Raw genomic sequence first — 21,962 nt, 5'->3', positions numbered from 1 at the left:
ATAAATGCCAATTAAGTACATTAATAAAAGCCATTAAGCCATTAATCCTACATAATACCAATATTCTAATCTGAAGAAGCTATAATAATTGACTCGCAGACCCAAAACAGTAATAGGACAAGGGGTCTTTGCTGAATCTGGAGGGCTGCAAAGGACTATTGAAGAGTCTTTATTTTTGAGTGTCTGTAGGAAGCTTCAGTCCATCCAAGAAAAGTAAAGCGTCCAGTTTACTGAAGACAATAGGAGCTTTCACATCACTGAGAGGGAGAGACTCGAGGCTCAAGTTCAATAATTTTGAGGTATTTTTGGTTGACCCTTTCTTGTTTTTCAGGTTGACATTTGCCGATCTGCATTTTGGACCCACTTTAGCAACATTGCAGTTCTTTGTGAGGAATGTAGCATTTTTTTTAAACAGTCCTCTGCAGAAATGACTGGCCTGCCACTTTTCAGTCGCGACTAATGTATAATTATCGTTAGACATGCAAAGGAGAGATGACATTAAAGGCAGAGAAATGGAAAATGACAAGGTGGATCAAGGAAGAGTAGGTGAAATGAAGAAAAGGAAAAAGAAAGTAAGGTATGAAGACACAAGTTTAAGCTTAAAGGGATAGTTCACCCTCAAAATTAACATTCTGCATTTATTCACTCTTATGTCAGTCTAAACCATATCATTTTGTTCTGTTGGAAATACTGTAAAAGGAGAACATTCACTTAATATACACAGTGGTGCATTTGTAAGGACTTTGTAACATTCTAAATCTATTTGCTGTCAATTTTAAATTTAATGTATTGTTGCTGAATAAAAGTATTTATTTCTTTCAAAAATTCCACTGACCCTAAACATTTGAATAGTAGTGCATCTTTATGCATGATATTACCATGCTATGACAGCTCATAGTAGTTATTTCTGTAGAGCTCCAAAAATATGAAAATCAGCACCATAAAATAAAACCATTTATCTTGTGTCCTCTGAAATCAAATGATTGCTTTGTGTGAAGAAAAGACAGAAATTGAAGTCATTATTCACTGATAATTTCCTGTAAACAAAGTATTAATGGAAGATCCACTGCAACCGGTGAGCTGAACTCAAGAACCAGATCAATTAACAAATTATTCTTTTTAGCTGATTCTTTTCAATAAACTATTTCACAGTCACAGATCATCCTAAATGTTTTGTTCTGCTCACTAAGGAGCAGCTCACAGGAGGGGAAGATCACTGAATGACAACTTAAATTCAGTCCGTTTCTCACACAAAGCTACGATATGAGTTTAACAGTTGTGGTCACTCCGAACTGTAATTTTATGACAAAGATCTACATTAAGATTCCCCAAAATATCAAATTTTGTACTCTTAAAAAAGAGAGTCATACAGATTTATCAGGATCTGAACGTGAATAAATGACAGATGGTTAGTTTGAGTAAACTGTCCCTTTAAAGGTTGACAAAAATGACTAAAAGCATTTCAGGAAACAGTATCTTAAATTTCACCAAATGTAAGCTGTATATGTGACCCTGGACCACAAAACCAGTCATAAGCAGCACAGCTATATTTGTAACCAGTGTTAGGGGTAACGCATTACAAGTAACGTGAGTTACGTAATAATATTACTTTTTTCAAGTAACTAGTAAAGTAATGCATTACTTTTTAATTTACAAGAAAATATCTGAGTTACTTTTTCAAAAAAGTAACGGCAGTTACTTTTTTCCCATTTATTGACTGACAGTGCACTGTGTGAACATGCTGTTACTGTAGTTCTAGACTAAATGTGAATGTGCATTAATTCATCCCACTCGCAAAAAACAGATTTAGTATTCATCAAAATGAATTAAAACAGTGAAATGCAAACTCAGAATATGATGCAAACCTGTAATAATTGAATATGTTAAACAACACAAATGTATCTAATCCCATTTTATTAATCAATGTCTTTGCTGCTGACCTTTGATGATCCAGTTCAACCATACTAATAAGCTAAAATGACTTTAGATAAACTCACAATTGTGCTTCATTGTTCTTTTATTTTTGAAGAGTGTTGAACCTTCTTCTCCTGCGTTCTACTTTACAGACGTGAATTTACTTTTCCTTGAGCCTGAGGTTTATTCATTACACTTTTTGGTGTGAAAGGGCTTTTACATTTGTTATAATTAGAACTTATTATATTAAAAACAATCAAGCCCTGGTCATACTTAAAAAGTAATGAAAAAGTAACTTAACGCATTACTTTCCATAAAAAGTAGCTAAGTAACGTAATTAGTTACTTTTTTAGGGAGTAATGCAATATTGAAATGCATTACTTTTAAAAGTAACTTTCCCCAACACTGTTTGTAGCAATAGCCAAAAATACATTGTATGGGTCAAAATTATCAATTTTTCTTTTATGCCAAAAATCATTAGGATATTAAGTAAAGATCATGTTCCATAAAGATGTTTTGTAAATTTCCTACTGTAAATATATCAAAACTTAATTTTGTTTAGTAATATGCATTGCTAAAAACTTAATTTAGACAACTTTAAAGGCGATTATAGTTCTCAGTATTTTGATTTTTTTTGCCACCTAAGATTTCAGATTTTCAAATAGTTGTATCTCAGCCAAATATTGTCCGATCCTAACAAACCATACATCAATGGAAAGCTTATTTATTCAGCTTTGAATAAATGCTCAATTTCACCAAATTGACCCTTATGACTGGTTTTGTGGTCCAAGGTCACATAGATTATATATGCCAAACATTTAAAAATACCTGAAGCTTTTCTGAACATTTAATGGTCTTAATATTTTCATTTATAATAATTAAATAAAGCTTTTTTTCTTTCTATTGTCTAATTCCAAAAAACAACCTACTATTATAGTACTGAATGCAACTTTCAGATGCAATTGCTTGACAGATGAACCATGCATACTTGTTAATGTTTACTTTGTGCATTCAGTTTAACAGCATTAAAGAGGGCAAATGTTATTTTGCATTTAAACACAATATGTTCTTACTTCATCCATGCAAAAAATGCCGGTCCCTGAATGAGCCCAATTGTATAATATATTTAATTCAGCTGCTCAGGTAATGTTAAAAGTATGATCCATTTCAGGCATAGCCAAAATTACAGAGTATTATCAGTCAGAGCTAGAAATTCTTCATATTTACAGGTAATGCTTCATATTACGAGTAGACTAATTTCTGTGTCCCCCAGCATCTTGTTTTGACATGCTTTAGGGAGATCAAGCCTTCTTTAGTGTAGTAAGACCCCCAAACCCTCCCCTCTAGTTCACACCCTGGTTATAGAGAGAGAGATTGCATGTATTTTTGAAAGACTGGTTGGGTGGAGTTCTGTGGCCTCTTGCCCTTCACTCCCTTAACACCACTCCACTATTTATACCCAACACCACCCAGCCCAAATAAGGGGGTTTGGATACATAGCATCTGAGTGTGTGTGTGATATACTATATATGTTAGTGTAAATTCTTCAGTCTATCTGAGTTTAACAGCTGTGTATGTGTGAGAATGTGTGTTTGTGTCGCAGTCTGTGTTTTTGTGTTGCTTGGCGTGTGTTTTTCATAAACCATTCCTGGCAGAAGAGTACAGTCTTTTCAGTATGTCGTCCCCCAGCACAAGTGTTTTAGAGGGAGAATGTGTCTGGTGAAACTGGAGACCTTTTCAGCATAGCCACTAAACAAGAATTCTGATACAAATGTCCATCTTGAAATATCTTTCCATCTCAAACAGCTTTAAAAAACTGGGACATTCAATGCAGAAGTTTTTCCAGTGCAGCTGTGCTGTGACTTCTGATCCATAACCACAGCATAGCTTCCATGCGACATGTGAAGGTTTGCATTAGACCACTGTGAACCTGACCAAACACTGTCTGACGCTTAATGTTATGTATGAAACATCTAACTGTGGAACAGATCTCCTTGCTAAAACACAATATAGAAAGCAGATGACCTAGACTGACCGGAAACTCCCGTTTAAGTGGTCATATCTCCTCAGCCAGACCACTGCAACTCCAGGGGGACGGCCAGTCGGCATGAGAGGAGGACTTGGTCTGTAGCCCAGACGTTTCTCTTGAGCCTTTAAACCACCTCAAACATGCAGACATGAATGCACACTGCATACTGCGCCATGCTGGGGCCAGGTAAACACCTTTGGCTTCTTAGCCTGACTGTACTCAGACACACAACACACTCACATGCTTAGCCAAGCAGAAAATGGATTTAAAGGATATTTATGACATTGCAGACATATTCATGTGAATAAATAGTGTATTTTACACTTCCCTCCATTTCCTGCTTCTCTCTTGTTTTTTTCTTAGTAATATAGGATAGACGGCAAGGAGGCTGTGAATTATTTTCTGTCTCATCACAGGAATTCACTAGATTGTAAAGGACCTGTTTCCATTACACCATTCTGTGGAAACAAAGAAATGATTATTAAAAGTTGTGATGGATACCAACACATTTTATCCTCCGCCTTCTCATGCACCAGAACCACCTTATTCATCACTGTAATGTGACAAGCCCCATTTCCCTGATCCATGTTCCGGCACTGGCTGACCTCCCTCTGCCAGGTTATTTCTGTCTTTCTGCTCTCCTTCCCTTCTTCTTCAAGAGTTTCTCCTAGAACATCAGTACATTCTCAGTCTGAGCGATCAGACCTTTTTCATTATTTACTCACACTTGTATTGTTTTAAACCTGTATGCTGTAATTTTATCCACAGAACACTGTTTTGAGGAATGTTTGCACTGCTCTTTTCCTTAAAATGACCAGGATAAAAATAGGTAACACAGCCTATACTATATTGTATTATATAGTAACATTCAAAAAGTTAGTAATTAAAAAAATAAATAAGAAATACATTTTTTAAAGTTAAATTAAACACATTTAATGGATTAAATGACAGTAAAGACATTTCCAATGTTACAAAAGCTTTTCTTTTGAACTTTTTATTCATGAAAGTATCGTGAAAACTGAAGTAATGGCTGTAGAAAATATGTATTATATATATATATATATATATATATATATATATATATATAAAAAAGTAAAGTCGTGACGTATTGTCACGTATGGTGACCCATACTCGAAATTGGTGCTCTGCGTTTAACCCATCCAAGTGCACACACACAGCAGTGAGTAGTGAACAAATGCACACACACACACCGTGAACACACACCCGGAGCAGTGGGCAGCCATTTATGCTGCGGCGCCCGGGGAGCAGTTGGGGGTTCGGTGCCTTGCTCAAGGGCACCTCAGTCGTGGTATTGAGGGTGGAGAGAGCGCTGGACATTCACTCCCCCCACCTACAATCCCTGCCGGCCGGGGACTCGAACCCGCAACCTTTCGATTACGAGTCCAATTCTCTAACCATTAGGCCACGACTTCCCCATATATATATATATTTGTGTTTACACAATTTATTTTGTGTTTGTGTTAGAAATCCTATTATAACTTGTATTTGTGTGTGTGTGTTAGAAGTCCTATGATAACTTGTATTTGTGTGTGTGTGTTAGAAGTCCTATGATAACTTGTATTTGTGTGTCTGTGTGTTAGAAATCCTATGATAACTTGTATTTTTGTTTGTGTGTGTTAGAAATCCTATGATAACTTGTATTTTTGTGTGTGTGTGTTAGACATCCTATGATAACTTGTATTTGTGTGTGTGTGTGTGTGTGTGTGTGTGTGTTAAAAGTCCTATGATAACTTGTATTTTTGTTTGTGTGTGTTGGAAATCCTATGATAACTTGTATTTTTGTGTGTGTGTGTTAGACATCCTATGATAACTTGTATTTGTGTGTGTGTGTGTGTATGTTAAAAGTCCTATGATAACTTGTATTTTTGTTTGTGTGTGTGTTAGAAGTCCTATGATAACTTGTATTTTTGTTTGTGTGTGTTAGAAGTCCTATGATAACTTGTATTTTTGTTTGTGTGTGTGTTAGAAGTCCTATGATAACTTGTATTTTTGTTGTGTGTGTTATAAATCCTATGATAACTTGTATTTGTGTGTGTGTGTGTGTTAGAAGTCCTATGATAACTTGTATTTTTGTTTGTGTGTTAGAAATCCTATGATAACTTGTATTTTTGTGTGCGTGTGTGTTAGAAGTCCTATGATAACTTGTATTTTTGTGTGTGTGTTAGAAGTCCTATGATAACTTGTATTTTTGTGTGTGTTAGAAGTCCTATGATAACTTGTATTTTTGTGTGTGTGTGTTAGAAATCCTATGATAACTTGTATTTTCGTGTGTGTGTGTGTTAGAAATCCTATGATAACTTGTATTTTTGTGTGTGTGTTAGAAGTCCTATGATAACTTGTATTTTTGTGTGTGTGTGTTAGAAATCCTATGATAACTTGTATTTTCGTGTGTGTTAGAAATCCTATGATAACTTGTATTTGGTGGCAAGCACTCGAGTGTCAATGGTGTGATTTATTGACGTTCCTGCTACATCATAGGCACTGTATAATATGAACTTGCAAATTTAAATTTTTGAGTCAACAATTCCTTTGAACTGCCTTAAAGGAAGTTTTGCATTTCCCAGCTGTACTAGATGTCATAATGGTACAACAGAAAGTGCATACAGTAAGCAGGTTTTTTTTACCATCATCAATTGGTCAACTTTAAAATGATTTGTAAGAAAAAGTATAAAGTAGTGATGCTTTAGTTCTAATAACTGCAGAGTGATGAATAAAAAGTCTTGATGCTGTGTTCATACTTCAGCATTAGCGTCCTGAAACTAGACAGAATTCTAGTGCTTTCTGTTCCACTTATATTAATGATGAAATTTTATTTCTTTCAGTGAGCTGAGTTTTTAGACTTGTCATCTAATGAGAGAGACTGTGGTAAAAGCACTGTACATTGTTTTTGTGTCTCTCCTTTATTAAAACTCACTAGAAATAAAGTGTAACATGGCATTGCATGATGTTATAGTTAAGAAGCTAAAAGTTGTGGCATAATAAATGTCATTGCATTATAGACCTCTGTGTTTTTAGCAAACCAGTGGCATAGTTTCTTAATTTATTTTCCTTATTACCTCTAATTAACCATTTCCTCATTTTACTCTTTGGCATTCCTAGAAACAGCTTTCCACAAGTACAGTATATGTGCCTTTAGTAATTTTTTGCTCTATTTAGGGTTTGGCTGTTTTTTGTTTTGTTTTTTCTTAAAGCGAGAGATGTCAGTTATTGCCACATAAAACAGCCCTGTAGCTCATCTGGAACATCTGGAGCTGAGTGAAGCATATTTAATTTTCAGTAAAGGACATTCATGCAGAACTTTAGAATTTTAGACTTTTAGAATGGAATTGGGAAATGTAGTATATTTACAGCTACAATACAGAGACAAAATGCAAGGTACAATTGTTTGTTTGTGTCTAATATATACAGTATCATATTACTGTATAACAAGATGGCAGATAATCTCAGAGTGTCACAGTAGTTGTAAGCAGCACTTGCACTCAGATTGTTTGAGGAAGTCCCTGATATAACACTGGATATCTTTTGTAATGATGCAATTTTCCAAATGTTACTTTTGGTTTCTATATCAGGCTCATAAAACAGACTTATAATATAGACTTGATAGAATATATGGACACCACAGGGAGACTTTTAAATCTCCTGCTAATACTTTTTTTCAACCAGGTAGCTTTTTTTCCAGAAAGACTCCAGCAGTCTCAGAAGTTTCTCAGAGTTTCAGAAGAGATCTGAACAGTTTCTCAAACCTATATTCAGATTAGCAAAGAAACCAAGTACTGTTAACAAAATTAAGATATTTCAAAAAGGGCTCAAGTATTTCTTCCAAAACCAAATTTTCTGAGTTCTGCTATCTGGATATGTTTTAAAGCTCTATGTTCTTTCTATATGTCAGCAATTTCAAAATGTTGTCGAATCTATTGTTTTATCTGTCGTTTATGAGAAACATCTGAGAGCAAGTTGATACTTAAATAAAACTGATACTTAATCACAGCTTTATGTATGTACCAACTTTTCTTGAACTGCACGTGATATTGAGTTTCATGACTTAATTCATAAAATAATTGTTTTATATGGAGTATTATAACTACAATATTTTAATGTTTAATAACAATATTTATTAAAGTTCAAGTTCTTCACATATTTAACTTATTCTATTGAAATTACTCAGTTACTGTGTATACCCTTGCAGTTAAGTGCTTGGCCAAGAGGGAGTGATAGGAAAACGTTTAGGAGGAAGTACATCCAATTTTTACATTTCCTGTTCTCATTCACACATTTAAGATGGATTTGGTTTAAGTTTAGAGCTCATTCTCTCAGTTTAGAGGATTTATGTAAATACTTGTCTCAATCATTTCTAATATATACAGCATCTGAGGGTCTGGTTGCCCTCCACCATGGAAAATTTTGTTAGTTGTTGCCCTCATTGTGTTCACTCATTCGAAGTTATTTGCTATTGCAGAGTAAGCAAGAAAACATACACATGTGCTGCACATGTGCAGCCTATGTTATTTAGAGCTGGAGGAAGTGGTGTGTGTGTGGCTGTGGCTGTCTGTGTGAAAGTGTGTGTCTATATGAGAGGGAGACAGTGAGAGAAAGCATACTCGAGCGTGTTACTTCCTCACATGCATTTCTTGTTTACTCCTGTTGGCCTGTATCTGCGACTTTCAGTCAAACCCCCTGTCTGTTTTTTAGGCCACTCTACAGTGCAGTGACACTGGATTTGGTTATGTACGAGTGCATTTTCTGCAGCACAACTCGTAGTTTTGTTAAATGTTATTTACGCACTAGATGTTTAAACACACAAGTCAAAGCCAAGCCATATTGCACCATTTAATTATGCGTAAACTTTTGTTTTATGATGTTTATATACTGTACACACATTAACCAGTATGGTTCAGTGAAGGGTGCACAAGTTTATACTTCTGCTAGGATAGCATCATTTCTTAAATGAACCGTTGACTCTCTGCTTTGGGTCTTGAAGTCACTCTAAACTTTTTTTAAAGGATGCACCAATATAAAAAATCTATCAGATATAAATAAGCTTATATTAATTTTATGGTTGATAACCACACTGCAGAAAATTATTGTAATTTTAATGGTAAAAATGCTAAATGTAAAAACCTGTTAATTGGTTAACTGTAAGTTTTTTTTTTTTTTTTTTTTTTATTATCAGTTATGTATATTAATTTTATGTTACATTTTATGTTGTTAATGTTTCTTGCATTATTTTAGTGTCATTTGTGTTACTATGATGGTATTGTTTTTTACCTCCGCCTGTGGTAAATCTACTTGTGATGAGCTTTGATTGATGTGGCTTTATCATAACCACCTGTTTTTTTTGTGGTTTTCAGTGTATTATAAAGGTACAAAACAGATTTTAGTACTTCAGTAGGTTGCTATTTCAACATTATATATCAGAAATATGCAGTTTATATGCAATAGTTTTTTTTTTGCTCTAAATTTAATATATCTAAAAACTAATTATTTCATTCTGCAACCAAACATTGTAATGCAAACACAAGCTCACCAGCTGCAGTGACACATACTGAACGGTCATTTTAAGAGCTGAACATGGTATTTATAAGCTCAAATTGCTTTTTCAGAAGTATTTTTAAAAAATGTCAAAGAGATCAGAGACTTCAACTATACCCTGTGTAACATCATAGCACATCCTGTGCACAATAAGTTACAGAGGACAACCGTAATTCAAAATATAAGCAACATTTCATATGTGCTAAATATATGTATCCCATGGTACACCTCACATCCTCTGAACCGCAACTGTCCGTATTGTAAAAGGATTTGAATCATTTACAGTCTCTCCACAGGCCATTACAGCTACAGGGTAGAACGTTCCCCATATGATGATAAATCTATAGTAGCAAAACCAATGTTTAACACTATTTCGATCTGCTCCATAGACAACAAACACAAAATTTTCCACATAAACCAACACAGATGTGTCCGACGTAGCAGTAGCTCTTTATAAAAAGTGTTGCTGTTAAACATCTCATAATTATGCATTGTTAATGACAAAAGGACATAATTAAGATAAAGAAAATTCATGTTTCAGAGAGTTAAAGCACTTGCTAAGGGAGATTTTGGGCTGCACGTGACAGAGATTCAGATCACCACCACATGTGTCCTGGCTTCATGAGCGAAAACTCATTCGTCATGACAATGAGGCAGAGCTGCTGCGTACCTCTCTCTCCGTCTTCAGGATCTTGTCAGCTAGACTTGGAGCTGCATCATGTGTTGAGTACCAGGAAATTGAGATTGAAGCCATTGCTGCTGTCTTATGAATCCCAGTACCATTACATTTTCCAAGCAATCAGAGGTTATTTTTAGGGATGCACGATATTATCGGACTGATATCGAAATCGGTCGATAATGACTTTAAATGTAAATATCGGCATCGGCCTGATATGCAAAATTATGCCGATATGTCTTGCCGATAAGGGGAAGGGGTTAACTCGCATGTGCTCAGGGTGTGCTAGCGATTAGATCACGTCAGCAATGTGGCTCATTCTTGAAGCAAAGTTTTGTCTGAATGATGAATAGATTGACTGTTTTGGATCGCTGCATTTAATGTGTGAAGGCATGTACAGAAAGACGCGTTCGGTGTGGGATAGAGTAAACAGTTATAGCACAAGCGGGGCAGCAGTGACAGCCTCCCCCAGGTCCTAATGCCCGTTCGGTAAGGAGTTTTAATCTGTAGGGGGCGCTGTTGGCCTACTTCTAATTAAATTAAAAGTAAAATAGCCTACACAAATAACATTTAGACTGTGTTTCTGATTAAATAAAACAGTAATTGATGTAATAACATAAGTATGTTTTGATTTAATGGTCAGAAGCTATAGCTATAATTTTATATATACTGATTTATTCATTAATGTGTAACGTTTTATTTTTTAAACAAATCATGAGCTCTAAAAGATTTTCAGAATTTTTACAACTCTTTTGTTTTAGACCATCTACAAATGTTAAATCTTAAAATAAAATATTAGGGTTAACACTGCATCTTTCTGGGGGAAAAAATGCAGCGATTGATTAGTTTATTTATATTTATTTTCAAAGCTTCAATGTACTGTTAAAAAACCTTTATTATTTTTTATTTAATTCTAATAAATAAGTTAACCAAAATTAATAATATTTTGCTTATAATTTCTGCACAGGAGAGACTTGGTGTTGTTTCCAAACAAAAGGAAATATATCGGTATCGGCATCGATATCGGCCAAAATGAGTTGAAAAATATTGGCATATCGAATATCGGCAGAATTCCAATATCGTGCATCCCTAGTTATTTTGCAAATAAAGCAGTCCAAACTCAATGCCGGGTTCAATACTGGGCTGAAAATATGCATTACACAAAGTATAAACAACTACCCCAGTTGACCTGCAGAATCACATCACAATTTCTAGTGCTGATAGGTTTACTTGATGTATGAATGGTCTCTTCGTGTTTTTTTCGGGACTCCAGTGAGTTTTTTTAATGTGCTGACGGCTTTGTTTGACATACACAGATTCCAGTACATGTATGGCCAATTCCATATAAGTCTGCCCTGCCTCCCAGCACTGTGGGAAACAGTGAAGAGTAAACTAGGGATGTGCACCTGAACACGAATGGGTGCATTTCTGAAGAGATGTTTATAGAAGATGTTCTTGCATCTGAAGACATATAAAAATACATCTTTTTTTTAGCTTACTATTAGATGACTAGTTCACTATTGTGACCGAATGTTACTCTGTGTGTGGCAGTACATTGTAAGTTGTGGCTACATTGACTATAGGGAGATGTATTTAAAGACACTTTTAATGGCATAAATGCCACACCCTCCCTTTTACAGTCAGTATACTTGCTGAAATGAAAATGCCTCAGAGTTAAGAACCCAACTGGGTTTCTGTGTGTCTTGTTGCTTAGGAAAGTAAAGACCCTCCAGCTTCCTCTGCCATCATGTGTTATGTTTTCGCCTTGCTACTGATGCTGTACAATACACTGAAGACCAGAGCAGCTCTGGTAAAAGTGACTGTGAGTCTATGGGGATGGATCCATTTCATTCACAGTTGAGGAAACTTACAACTGTTGGCACTCGGTATACTCCAGTGCTTACTCAAATCCCATGGTCATTTCCTTTGGGTTTTACTCAGTAAGCCATGTGCATGTGCATAAGTGCACTAGCATGTGTGTCGGCCATTTGTGTTAATGTCATTGAGGCTCCTGTCAGAGTGTATTAAGGTTTCATACACTCTGGTTTTTGGTAGTAACCTTGAGTTGCACCTGTGCTTATGAAATACTGTCTGTCTTGATTAAATAATTTATTTTATTTTTGTTTTCGGCCAATATGTTAGTTGTAGATGTATGTGCATTAGAGGTCAAAGGTCAAATTTGACTAGGCCATTTTTAACTCTTCCTGGTTTATCCCAGGTGTTGCTCAGATGCACTTGGCCGACCCCAGAAAAGAGTTCTGTGTGGGCGCCAATGATGAGGAAAACATATGACAGTGTTTGGATTCGATAACTTGCTATAAATGTTGCTATTTTGCAAAGTCATAAAAATAAAAAATGTCTGCATTAGAGGAAATCTGCAGAACAACTCTGAATGGGATCTCCCTTCGGATAGTTTATTTAGCATATTTCCTGTCATTAGCAGCAGATGAAAGAGTTTCAAGCTACAATTCAATGCTGTATTCACGGGGGTCCGCCACAGTTTTTCTTTTGAATAGCACCTTTGGCGATGACTGTGAAGAGGAAGTCTGATTTAAAACTTCAGTTGATTTCAAGAGAGACACAAGCAGCGTAGGTTTGTCACAAATCACAATACAAAATCTAGTACAATTTTACGTTTGCAGTTTCACTTCACACATTTAGCATTTCTGTTTCATCAGTTAATACATTCCCATCGCCAGGGAATGTATGAATTGATGATTTGTCATTAAAGATTTTAGCTACTTGCAAATACAATATGTCCAGCATTAGTGGAAAAAAGTCATAAAATCAGAGTTTTTGATATTCCTGGATTGCACTTAAGCCAATCCTAATGTCCCTGATTAGTGGTCTAGTTGTAAATGGTTTCATGTGGCTTCTTTTGTTGGCAATCATGGGAAAGAGCACAGGTGAGTTTATGTGGCCACAGTGCTGCACATATCCTGTAAGGCAAGGGCAAGGCCAGAGCAGGTGAGCAGAGGTATGTACAGTATAGTCAGTTCACAGGAAATAATGCACATGAAAACCAGATGCTCCTGAATTGCTCCTGACCCCTACCTACTTTCTGTTACCCTCACTGGATGAATGTTTCATGAACCATCTGAGAAATGTAACCTTATACGGAGCAGCCAATTTCTTTCTACTTGTACTTATGGCTTTTGTTAATATATTTGTGTTTTGTGTTTTCCGTAAAAGCAAACAGAGTAAATTTAACATCATGAGCTTGAATAAGATCTAACTCTTTGTTATACAACATTTCCTTTTGAACTAGTTCTGATTCTGATTAGCTTGGTTTTGATCTAGAAAATGTTTGTGACTTTGTTTTACCTTCTCTTATACGAGATGCGGTTGTTTGACATTCATCATGACCATGGGTTAGAGAAAAAATGCATGCATATTATAAATTATTCAAATCATGCTTATTTTCATTTCATTTTCTTTTTTAATTTAGGAGTTTCCACTGAGACAAAATGTATTAATTTATATATAACTGGAAACTTACATGGATCTTAATATTATATATATTACAATACAAGATAAATGCTTTTTGTTTTATTTTAATGTATTTTAAAATGTAATTTTTCAGCAGCCATTACTCCAGTCTTCAGTGGCACATGATCCTTCAGAAATCATTCTAATTTGCATATTTGGTGCTCAAGAAAAAAATCTTGTTATTATTAATGTTAAAAATGTTGTGCTGCTTATTAAAGGTGAGAGTATAAAATTACAGCAAAGACATTCATTCACATTATTACAACAGATTTCTATTAACTTATTTAAAAAAAAAAAACAATCCTGAAAAATGTACAAAGGTTTCCACAAAAATGCTTTTTTTGCTCAAATGCCTAATCAGCGTGACTCAAGTGCAATGAATTGCAAAGATCTCCTGGTTAGTGTGTGGGGAGCACTGAACACTACATGTGATGTTATGTGGGGCATAAATGTGGTGTACTTTTTAAATCAAAGCCTCAAAAATGAATCATTAGAGGTTGAATCAGTCATGCACATGCTAACATTAGATGCAAGCGACCCTATAAATTCGGACAGCTTTCTAGACTCCTTCAAGGACTTAGACCTCACTGATGGTTCCTAAAACAACAAAACGTAGCAATTACTTATAAAAAAGGAAAGCAAATGTCCATCATGTTTTCCACATTTGGCAGGTAGTAACAGGGTCAGACCTATAGAATAACAGTCCTGGGTGGAGACTCGAAAACCCCCCACTGTCATTAGACTGATGGGCTTAATGTCGGGCCACTCCTACATGGTAAATCAAAGGGTTGAGTGAAGTCCAACCACATACGGCTAGAAGCACTCGTGTTGCCACACAGAATAAGAAACATGCACGCTGCTTTATGCCGTGGGGAAGTGGAATATGATGATGTCTGAAATAAAAAATAAGTCTCTGATGTTATTTAAACAGGGTGTGTTTACCCAGACTGTCATTATTTCGGGACCCTCCAACCCTCAGCCATATATTCTTGTCTCAGTGGTGTTAGTGCTGCTTACACACCAGCAGGTGTGTGAGAGTACATTAGTGTGCTGTCAGCCTGTCTGTCACACACTCACTAAAGCACTTACTTCATTGAGTACGGTGCAGGTGTAAGACAGTGAGATCAATTGAGACTTTTATAAGGTCTTAGTTCAGACGTGTTCTGGCAGTTATGGACTGAAGCAAGTAAACCTCTCACACTAAGCTAATTTGGGATGGAAACGGTTAAATCATGTTAATAGTCAAATCATTATGATGACTCTTTATATTATGTAGCTATTTTTTTTAAATGACCTACATTTTTCAAGTTTGCAGGGCTGGGCGGTATATCGAGTGATATATCGATATATATTTTTTTATAAGCGATGCGGTATGTGGCAATACCGTTTATATCGATTTACAGTAGTTTGAAACGAGCACATCTGAAAAAATATCTAACGGAGGATTGAACTGCTGCGGAGAAAGCGCTTAATACAATTTGTTCTAAACATGTGACAAGCTTTATATTAAGAGCTTTAAAAAAGCTTGTAAGCTGTAGCAGCCTATAGGTAAATTTAACTTCTGCTTTAAAAGCATTATTTTTGTTTTTAGATTGCAATGTTAAAATGTAATGTTATTTTAACTCTTTTTTGCACATAATATATGCCTACATGGTTACATTCACTTTATTTGTTTAATCCAAATAAAAAATACCGAGATATATGCCGTATACCGCAAATCAACCAAAAAATACAGAGATATGAATTTTTGCTCATATCGCCCAGCCCTACTTGCATACATCAGCTGTATCAAAGTTTTGATGAGTTCAAGAGCAATTTAAGTAACTTTTTATTGAAAAATTTAAATTTGTGTAACATTGAAATGAAAGTACTTTAAATTCCATTTAATGGCAAGCAAAAAGTATAGGAAATTCTGATTATAATGGCATCTAACTTAAAGATGACACACACAAAAAAAAACTAAATACAGCAATAAATCTGAAGTGGAGCATAGAATTATCTTTTGCATTTATTAATTTTAATGCAGGTTTGTGAGAGAGGTTGTGTAGGTATTATTACTTGTGAATTATGAAATACCATTATCGCACCTTTTTCAGTGTTTTAGTATGTACATCAGAGCACTTTATATAGTAAGATTTTAGTATTTTTGGCCCAATTTCCAGATAGTTGTGAAGGCAATCCTTTAGTATGACAATACGATCATGTGAAATTTTGCTGCATGCACATCTGAGTGAAGAAAATATATATTAGGTCTATTTTATGGAAGTCAATACATTTATTTCATTGAGGGCCATCAATCGACAACAGGATCACTGACATTGTTTGCTTTGGATGTTGTCTTGCTTGTTGCCTAAAATCAGATCAAATCAGCTTTTGCGTTCACAAGAATGTTGAGCCTGAGCCAGATGTTTTTTGCTTTAATCTTCATGTTCAGAATGACCTTCAGTGCTCAAACGTCTCAAGAATGTTCTACCTGTGGTCACAGATTATTACAGGATGTGATCTGAAAATGAAAATAGCCAGCAGCTTTTGTGTTTCACAGCACCTCACAACTGAGACGTCGACCCTGTGCGGATTCCTGCTTTTGTCTCTGGAGTATTTCTGGCTCTCCTCATCTCTAAACCATACTTGACAGAGCCACCAATTTCATAACTCAAATTAAACATTACATGCCGAAAGCATACGTTTATGGCATTCCGACACAAACAACAGCGTTCCTAAGCCAAGCCAGATGCGTAGAGAAAATTCCATTTCAGAGGATATTTTGCTTCATGAAAGCCAAAAAAGGGTACTTTTACGTGAAACGATTTATTTTATTTTCAAATGTTCCTGCTGGGGACTATGCCAAGTTAGTGGCTTTTTCCATCAGTGTCATTATGACTTTTTGTGTTTTAATTATAGGTTATTAATGATCCTCTCATAACCAAAGCAAACTTTGAATCTGCTACAACACAACCCATGAACAAAGTTGACAGAAATGCACAGCTGTTTGATTTCTTTCCAGCCTTCGCCCACTCACTGTTTCATGCAACTGGCCCACTCTAATCATTGCAGAAGTCCTCTGTTTACATCTTTGCATTTCTACTGCTTTAGTCTCCAATTATTTCCAAGCCTGGCGACCTGAATGATTCTCCTGGAGTCTGGGAATCTGACCCCAGAGGACTGCAGCCGGGACGGGTAGTTAGTGGAGGTGCTAATTGGCTCTGAGGGGCTATGAAGGTCCAGTATCAGATCAAGTGAGATGCAGACCAAAGCCTTGACAGAGGGTGCCGTCGTGGGGGGTTAGCAGGGCAGTGGGGCTTTCAGTGGATAATTGAGCAAGCCCCCCACAAACTTGTAATCCTGATGGTCCTGACAAGTACATTTTAGGACAAGGTCATACTGAGGCCTAAATGGGCGATTTTAACAGCAGTATAGAATGGACTGCAGTTGAACATTGAAATGCTGAAAATGTAACACTTTTGTCTTTATATTTTGTCAAACTAATTCTTCACTTAATCCGGAAAATGGTACAAGAATATTGAAATAGCAGTATATTGCTATTTCAAAAAATATTGAACAGCTCGGCTGTTTTTAACATTGATAATGCGAAGAAGTGTTACTTGAGCACCAAGTCAACATATTAGAATGATTTCTGAAGGATCATGTGACAGTAATGGCTGCTGAAAATTCAGCTTTGCCGTGACAGGAATAAGTTACATTTTAAAATGTATTAAATACATTAATATTTTTTTTAGATCGTAATAATATTTCACAATGTTTTTAGTGCAGACTTCTTTCAAAAACATTTAAGAAACTTACCGACCCCAAACTTTGAACGGTAGTTTAATTTAGTAAACACAAGAATTATGCTTTAGCAGAGCATTTTTACTTTTCCATCCAAATAGTGTGGCACATATTGAAAGATGTTACATTACGGACACCATTAGTCTGGAACTCTATGTTGTACATTAGTTTGTGTTCTACATGTCATCTTCCGTTTCAGTTGTGATTTATCTGTGCCGAAACTATTCATGATTTATGACTTCTTGCTCAGAGGATGAGAACGCATCGATCTTTGTCTATGAATATCTCATTCTTTTACTTACCCTCATACTGAGAAAGTTGAAGATAGGCTGAGAAGTATAGCAGCTCTGTGTTGCTGGGTAAGTTATTTATTCAGCAGACAGACACATTCAGTGCACAAAAGAGAGAGCATTAAAGGAGCAGTGCACCTTAATGTAACCTTCATATCATTCCATGACTGCCATTTTTGCATGAAACACAAAATGAAATGTGTAGCTTTCTGAGTTGTTCTATTCAACACAATAAAAGTGAATGGGGACCAGCTCCAAAAAGGCATAAAAGCCAAGTCCATGCGACTTATGCACTATATTCTTTGAGTCTTGGAAAGCTATATGATAGTTTGTATGAGAAACAGACCAAAATGTAGTGAATTCACTAAAACGCTAGTTTGACAGCTGTGATCACTATTCACTTTCATTGCATGGAACAGAGCAGCTTTCACGTTCTGCTAAAAAATTATTTGATTTTGTGTTCCTTGAAGAAAGTAAGTCATGCAGGTTTTAAAAGATATGAGGGTGAGTAAATGATGAATTATCATGTTTTAGATGAACTTTCCATTTAAATGGATAGTTCACCCAGAAATCAAAACTCTGTCATTATTTATTCACTCTCAAGTTGTTCCAAACCTGTAGGAATTTCTTTCTTCTGCTGAACATAAAAAAATATATTTTGAAGAAGCTGGGTAACCAAACAGTTTCTGGTCCCCATTTTTCACACTATTGAAGTCAATGGGGACCAACAAATGTTTGGTTGCCCACATTCTTCAAAATATCTTCTTTTATGTTCAATAGAAGAAAGAAACCCATACCGGTTTGGAACAACGTGAGGGTGAGTAAATAATTTCTGGATGAACTATCCATTTAACACAGGAAGCACAGCACTGATTCCAGCGAGCCATCTGGAGTGGAGGTTAAAAAGAAGACCCTTGTTTGAGATGAAAGAATGTCTCCTCCTTTTTAGCCACTACTGTACCACAGAAGGAGTTGCATTAAGAGACCATTTCTCTCTAAAAACACCCACAGAAACACACTTCTTCCGTTTCCTTGTAGTGGATGTCATCTGGCTCCCATGCGGATTTCCAGGGCTGATACATCTCAGCTGCTGAATCTGCTTTATTTCAAAATACAGTTTTTCACTGAATGCGCTAAAACATTGTGTTTTGTCTACATTGCTCTCTAAGCTTATGATTTCCTAAATAACATATGTTTTATGTAAGCAGCTCACTCTGACACTCGATTTGTTTTTACAGGAGAATCCACTTTTGTTGACGACCATGGGCCTCCTACACCAAGGGTAAGTTGTTTTTTGCAATATCGAACTTGTTTTCTGTCTCTTGTTTCCCTCCAATTCCAAATGTACTGCACAAAATACCCCTGTCTTCAATTGTCCTGTTATTCTGGCCTTTTCACACTAGAGGAAATCATTTCAAGACTTAGTGTTTATTGTAGACTCATTTCCTCAGATTTGAGAGCAATGGAAGGTTACACACACATACACAGAGTCACACATTCACATTTAACAATCCGATGAAATGGTTTGACGAATGCAGTTTTATTTCCTGTGCTGATGTGTTTGCTAATGAAAGAGGAAGTTTAAGTGGTACAAATTGTAGAGAGTTGTATTAATAGCCAGTAGGATTCAGTTTACATCAATGGTAAAAATATGCAGAAAATATAAATAAATAATTGACAAATAAATATATATATCTGTTATATGCATATAACAGATATGGACTAAAAGCCCCAAAATACTTAGAGAAATTATTATAATTTTTTTTATGTTTAAAATGGTCTGGGTCATCAAAGGGTTAACTCAACACACACTCATGACAGCTCATCTTATCAGCACTTCCTACAGAGGAAGGACAGCTCTGTTTGCTGATGCACAGATTAGAGAGAGAGAAAGCGTGAAACGGCATGAGTGGAAAGAACAAACTTGATTTAAGAGGAGTGTCATTACATGCATTCTGCAAAAGAGGTTAAACCCAGGGAAAGTTTCAGCTGGGTTTACTCAGAGGATGAATGATGCAACTGCTTCTTAATAGTAGGGTTGAAGCCATCACTGTGGTTTGTCTATGGTTTATAGAGACTTGTTGAAAAACGAGTCTTTAGATGTGTTACAGGACACCGTTGTTTTAAGATGAGTCTTGAAGCACTTGTTACATGTGTAAAACTAAATTCACTTGGTTTAAATGCTTTGTAGATTCAAAATAGTTTATCACTGTGATTGTAATCAGTGTTTTGTGGTTAAAAATATCTCTGGAGAATATCTTCTCTGCACTACATGTTCTATTTTCAATCTCTTTGTTTTTTGTGTCTTTTCTATGAAATGGGTTCAAATGATTCAGAGACTCTGGAATGCTGGAATGACTCATTGACTATTGAGAACTGTGTGCAAGTGCACTCGCATATGACAGATGAGTCCAGAAGAGAGCTGGAGAGGAGGGTCCACCCATAAAAATACTCTTGTGAATTTTAGCTATAGCTCTGTACAAATGTAAACTGTACAACAATGTTTTATTGTTTCTAACTAGAGCGAATTCTGACATTTCCTGTATTGAATATACACTCAAGAGACCTCAGTGTCACTGTAAAATAAATTTTTATTTACAATTTATGTAATATCCTGCCCCACATGAGCAGTGCTGTAAATACACATCTGGTTTGTTAAAACAATTTCTGACAATCATAGCAAATTGTTTTAGAAATAGTTTACTTTAAGATTTGTAGTATAATATTTTATAGGATCTTCTCTAAACAAGCCAGACTTGGAGTAACAATGGATTTGTGTGTGTGTGTGTGTGTGTGTGTGTATATATATATATATATATATATATATATATATATATATATATATATATATATATATATATACACACACACAGGATCACCTTAATATATAATTTAAAAGATGTCTCACTCTAGAGACAGATGTGCACAAGAAACCACATGTGTATATATAAAAAATGTATATATAAAATCTTACAGCTAAGACTAAAACTGAAAATATGGAAAATATGACTTCCTGAATTTGAAAGTAAGGTAATCAAAGTCCAGTTCAATCTGTGCATGTGTATAAATCATCTCCCTTTCTACCAGGACTACTTTTGTTCACTATAAAAAGATATACCTGTCTATTTAAATCTTCACTATTTTCCTGGGTAATAATGTTTAGTGTGGATTTTTACAGTTTGGGAAAGTCTTTGGTAGCTGAAACCCCCACAGTTACTAAAAGACCCCAAACCAGCAATGATGACAACCAGTTTTAACATCTCACAGCTGTGGAAAAACAAGCTTAAAGTCTGTAAGCACACAGACTATGAAGAGATGTTTACAGATTTATCAAGAACTCCACATACTTATCATAGGGTGCACACAAACATGCTACAAAAGTAAGTCAGTTTCAGTTTTATGAAGTTGCCACTAACATGAAATGTAAAGTATGCAAGCAACATCAAGGTCGTAACTTTGATATGTGTGCCTGTACTGATTATGTACTGTTAAATAGAAAATCAAATGCCTTGTGAATTGTTTTGGTTAATGCTTCTGCTAAATCCATAAATCGACACAACCATTTGAAAGTTTGAGGTCATTTAAAAGTTTTACATTTTTTGAAGTGTTCTCTTACTTGAGCTCACCAAGGCTGCATATGTTTGATCATAAATACAATGAACACAGAACTATTTGAAATATTATCACTATTAAAAATAACAGTTTTTTATGTAATTTATTTCTATAACGACAAAGCTGAATATTCAGCAGCCATTGCTTCAGTTTTCGGTGTCACATGATCCTTCAGAAATCATCCAAATATCCTGATTTGGTGTTCAAAACACGTTTCATATTATCATATTTAATATATTTCATATAATTTAATATATATAATATTATATATATTTAATATATATAATCATTATTATTATTATTATTATTTTTTTTTTTTTGGAACAATGTAAGAGAAATTCAGTGCATCCTCACTGAATAATAGTGTTAAAAAATGTAATCCTACTGACCACAAAATTCTGAATGGAGTAGATCTGCTGTAACAGAACAATGTCCAAATCAGAGGATGCATTTATTTAGCAGTAGAAGAGAAGGAAGGTGTATACAGATGGACATTTCCTCAGAGTAATAATGAGCTAAGAGATGTTATGTAGAAGTGTGATTATCTTCATATTACTCAAGGGGAAGAAGAAGAGTGAGATAGGAATAAATGTCCAGAGAGGGAGGGAAATGAGAT

General features: G+C 35.4%; 1 protein-coding gene across 1 annotated transcript in view; it reads left to right on the top strand.

Moving 5' to 3' along the window:
- The window catches only part of usta (uronyl 2-sulfotransferase a), a 51,123-nt gene that overhangs the window by 16,481 nt on the left and 12,680 nt on the right, over window positions 1-21,962 (top strand). Inside the window, exon 2 of the mRNA XM_079375675.1 lies at window positions 18,973-19,016. Coding sequence (XP_079231801.1) covers window positions 18,973-19,016 — 44 coding nt within the window. The remainder of the gene's footprint in view (window positions 1-18,972; window positions 19,017-21,962) is intronic.

This window comes from Barbus barbus (genome assembly GCF_936440315.1).
Source record: "Barbus barbus genome assembly, chromosome: 24".
Lineage (NCBI taxonomy): Eukaryota > Metazoa > Chordata > Actinopteri > Cypriniformes > Cyprinidae > Barbus > Barbus barbus.
Note: the sequence above shows the minus strand (reverse complement) of the source record. Positions and strands in the feature narration are given on the sequence as shown.